General features: G+C 55.7%; 1 protein-coding gene across 1 annotated transcript in view; it reads left to right on the forward strand.

Annotated features, from left to right (window-relative positions):
* The first annotated feature begins 6 nt into the window (after positions 1-6).
* The window catches only part of ELMO3 (engulfment and cell motility 3), a 7,301-nt gene continuing 2,980 nt past the window's right edge, over positions 7-4,327 (forward strand). Inside the window, exons 1-12 of the mRNA XM_017740925.1 lie at positions 7-45; positions 851-950; positions 1,055-1,206; positions 1,288-1,366; positions 1,746-1,796; positions 2,157-2,279; positions 2,434-2,565; positions 2,845-2,949; positions 3,438-3,546; positions 3,756-3,892; positions 3,985-4,148; positions 4,278-4,327. The exon at positions 4,278-4,327 is cut by the window's right edge and continues 48 nt beyond it. Of these exons, the coding sequence (XP_017596414.1) occupies positions 861-950; positions 1,055-1,206; positions 1,288-1,366; positions 1,746-1,796; positions 2,157-2,279; positions 2,434-2,565; positions 2,845-2,949; positions 3,438-3,546; positions 3,756-3,892; positions 3,985-4,148; positions 4,278-4,327 (1,192 nt within the window). The 5' untranslated portion in view covers positions 7-45; positions 851-860. The remainder of the gene's footprint in view (positions 46-850; positions 951-1,054; positions 1,207-1,287; positions 1,367-1,745; positions 1,797-2,156; positions 2,280-2,433; positions 2,566-2,844; positions 2,950-3,437; positions 3,547-3,755; positions 3,893-3,984; positions 4,149-4,277) is intronic.

The following is a 4,327-nucleotide window of genomic DNA, read 5'->3' on the forward strand; positions in this document are numbered from 1 at the left end:
GAATGGCTTGAAGCAAATCTACTCTATTGTGGAAGAAGGAAATGAGTGAGTATCAGGACGGGACTTTCCTTGCACTCCTTGACTTTTCTTCTCCCTGCTGCATGAGCTCCAAGCTGGGCGTTGGAGTGGACTCTTTGTGTTCCTGACTTGTTGATGCCTGTACTGTGGCTGTGTCCCTGCACGCTGGCAGCCGGGGGGAAGGTCCCCAGGGATATGCAGTCCTGACTCCTAGTGAATGTGCCCAGACTTGAACCTTCCATCCCTTCTCTGGCTGGGTTATCTGTAGCCTCATGGGGTTTGCTACCAGGAAACCTCCTGAGATCATCTTGGCCCCCAGTGCTGCTCCTCATTTCTGCCACCCTGAATGATCCCTCTGTCTTGAGGTTTTAGCTGCAAGAGATTTGCAGGGATCTCGAGAACACCCTGGTTGCCAAATACCAGTGCCTGTGTGACTCTTTCAGGATGTGATGGTGCAGCTCCCCTGAGCTCCTGTCACACAGAGAATGTGGAACCAAGCAACACAGCACGTTTCTTGGAAGCTGGGGGAGAGATATGGGGTGGTTCAGCTTTACCGAGGGCTTGTCTGCAGTGATCTTTGTACCACGGTGATGCAGCTTTCCAGCTACTGAAGTTCCTCTGCCTTGACTTCCTGGGGAAGTCAAGTTCCTGGGATGACTAAGTGACAGTCTGTTTTCCTACCCAACAGTCTCTTTCCTTTCTCCTGCTCACTGCTCTCCTCTCTAGCTGTTTCTAACATGCCCATCAATGTTCAATTGCACAGACACCACTGTAGGATTGGAGTGGGGTACCTGGAGCCATCCTCACTGTATTTGTTCATCTGTCCCTCCAGTACAGGGGAGATGCTGGCTCACACCCTGAAAGCCTTCACAGAGCTGATGGAGCATGACTTTGTTTCCTGGGAAAATCTTAGTACAGTCTTCATCAAGAAGGTAAGAGTCTTCTACAGTATCCACAGTTTGTGCCTGTGGGATTCCCTGTTGTCCTTGTGCCCCAGGCTCAGCCTGCCATTGACAGATGGTTTTGCGTCTCATAGATAGTGAGTTACGTCAACATGAATGCAGTGGATGCATCTATCCAGCAGCTCTCCTTGTCTATCTTGGAGAATATGGTGCCTACCAGCCGCCTCCTCTTTGAGCTGGTCAAAAAAGAAGTGACACTGGACCGTCTTCTCACCCACCTGCAGGCGTAAGTGGAGAGGCCAGAGCACCATTTGCCCCCATCCTCAGAGCTGGTGACTCTCACATGCTCCTGCTCTTCCTCCCACAGGACAAATGCCGAGCTGCAGCTGAAGGCGATGGCTCTGCTCATTGCGCTGCTGCTGAGCGCGACCGACGCTGAGCGGCGGGTGAGGGGCACCATGGCAGGGTGGTGGCTTTGCAGAGTCAGGCACCACAGTGCCTCTGTCACCGGGGTGCTCTGCTGAGAGCCCTCAGCTGTCAGGAGTTTTGTCTCAAATGACAGAAGTATCACAGTTGGTGGTGGCACAGTGATTGTGATGGCCCAGCCTCTGGCACATCTGAGCTCTCAGGGGTGGGGGCATCCCTGTGATGGGACCTTGGGCAGCTGGGTCCTCTGCTGTGGGGTTTGTGCTCTTTGGGATGGCAGGGCTGCAAGAAGAGCCCAGAGATGTTTAAAGTCTGTGTCCTCACTCCGCCTCCTCCTTTTTTGGGGGGAAATGGTGGTGTGCTGATCTGGGGAATATCTCACAGCCTTTTTTTTCCTAGGAGATGATGGACTACCTGAGGGAGAAGAACCTCAGGCAGTTTATCCACAAGGTGAGGAGTTGGGGTTGTGCAAGGGTCTGCTCTGTGCTTCATTCTCTGTCGTTCCTCCCCAGGCCCTGTCCCCTGAGCCCCAACCTTTGATGACCGTGCTTGGCTGGGTTGCCTGTGTGCCCCATACCCCTTCCTTGATAATGCCTGTGGGTGCTGCTCTGCTGGCACCCACGTGCCCAGGGTTGCACCCCCGTCTGCCTGCAGTTCAGTGCACACAGGTCTTGCCCAACCCCAAGGGGAGCTTCCCACTTCCCAACACCCCTTTGAGCAGCAGGACCTGCTGGGATTTGGCTGTTGGGTCCTGTGCTTGGACTGGAAGCAGCAGCATGGGGGAACCTTCTGTCTTGTGATCTCCTGTAGAACATCATCCACAGCTCCGAGCCACTGGGGGATGAGATGGCCCATTACCTTTATGTGCTGCAGTCTGTCAGCCTCAACCTGTGCGAGCATCGCATGAAAACATCCATGGATCCCTACTCACAGGTCTGGGAGTACTCTCCTTGCAAGTCTGGACCCGGTCTCTTCTACCTGTGGAAGTAGTTCACATTTGGGTGAACCCAACACATTTGGGTTTGTCCTGGGAGAACCTGCTTCTGTGGGGCTCACCAGCATCCCCTTCTCTCCGCTCTCCCTCCAGGAACAGCGGGATCTCCTCCAGTCCCTGCGCCAAACTGCCTTTGAGTCGGAGAGCGAGGTGCCCACTGGCAGCTTCAGCACCGAGCGCCGGCGATCCCTGTGTGCCAAGGAATTCCGCAAGCTGGGCTTCATGGTGCGTCCCCCCTGCATCCCCTCCCCAGCTCCATGCTGGCTCCACCACATGGCCTTGGTGGCACCTTCTGATGGCTCCCCTAAGCCTGGTATCCCTGTTGATGCTGATGGACCACCATGCAGTATCTCCCTTCTGCTCCCTTCTATCTCCCACTCCTGAACAGCGAGTGCTGTGGAGCTGCTGGGACTCAAAGGCCAGCCCCGTGGCTGTGTTGGGAAGACACTGCTGCTCGAAGAACAAAGCAGCAGCTGCTAAATTGCATCCTCTGTGTCCTCCTAGAACAACAGCAACCCTGCAGAGGATCTGCGCCGTGCCCCACCAGGACTCCTTGCCCTGGACAACATGGTGTATTTCTCCAGGAACACCCCTAATGCCTACAGCAGGGTGGGTGCTGTGCTCTCCCAGGGAACTCCCTGGTGGAGAGGGGCTGGTGGATCTCTACCTTCTTTTCCTTTCCTTGTGATCTGTCCTTGGCCACAGCCAGGCAAGTGTCCTACTGTTGCTCTGTTTCAGATGGAGGCGAGTCCTCCCTGTGGATAGGAGAAGCCATTTGAGGCCAGTCCCCCTGAAGGGTCCCCATAATTTTTAGGGGTTTGCTCACAGCTTGGTTTCCAGGCCTTAAGCAAACTGGGGCAATTTGAGCAAAACAACAAGGGCATGAGCCATGCTCCAACCCGCAGTGCCTGTGACCAGCTCCTGCACTGCCGCTGGGGCTGGATTTTGGGAAGAGTGGATCACTTTTTTAGGGATGGCTTTTCCTGTCGGGGGGACAGCTCGACTAGGAATGCAGGAGGAGCATGGCATGTCTGACACCCACTGTTGGGGCAGCCCTCCAAGTCCATGTAACATGAAGTCATGGCCCTCTTCTCCAGTTTGTCCTCGAGAACAGCAGCCGGGAAGACAAACACGAATGTCCCTTTGCTCGAAGCAGCATCCAGCTCACCCTGATCCTCTGCGAGATCCTGCACATTGGAGAGCCATGTACGTGTGCCCAAGCTTGTCCTCCCTGCCCTGCTGCTTGGGGGACAAGCTGCCCGGGCAGGGGACTGCATCCATGTGGCCACCAGGCTCTGGCATGGCCAACAGCATGGGAAGGGGATGTAAGGCTGGGAAATACCCAGGTTCCCCTGGACACTTAAATCCCCTGGAAAAACCGGGGAGTCTGGCATAATCTGTCCTTCTCACCACAGGCTCGGAGACGGCTCAGGCCTTTTACCCTATGTTCTTCGGGCAGGATCATTTCTTTGAAGAGCTATTCTGCATCTGCATCCAGCTGGTGAACAAGACCTGGAAGGAGATGAGAGCAACCCAGGAGGACTTTGACAAAGTGAGGGGGGATGCTTCTTCCCTGGATGGGAGCACAAATTCAGGGATTTGGGGAGTGTAGCCAAACTGAAGTTGGTGTCCTGGGCCTGGCAGGTGATGCAGGTGGTGCGGGAGCAGATCACCAGGACCCTGTCCCTCAAGCCCACATCCCTGGAGCTATTCAAGACCAGAGTGAATGCACTGAACTACAGTGAGATCCTGAAGCTGCGGCAGACGGAGCGGCTGCACCAGGAGGAGACGCTGGCTGTGCCTGTGCTGTGAGTGGGCTGTGGGCAGGGAGTGAGGCTGTGATGGGGGCCCGAGGCAGGGACAATGCTATGGGGCTGGGAGGTCAGCGAGCACCTGTTGAAATGGCTGTGCTCCTCTTCTGCTGGCTTTCACCCCAGGGAGCTGAGGGAGAAGCTGGAGCCAGAGCTCCTGGCGCTGGTCCGCCCGC

This window comes from Corvus brachyrhynchos, unplaced genomic scaffold (assembly GCF_000691975.1).
Source record: "Corvus brachyrhynchos isolate BGI_N302 unplaced genomic scaffold, ASM69197v1 scaffold26, whole genome shotgun sequence".
Taxonomy (NCBI): Eukaryota; Metazoa; Chordata; class Aves; order Passeriformes; family Corvidae; genus Corvus; species Corvus brachyrhynchos.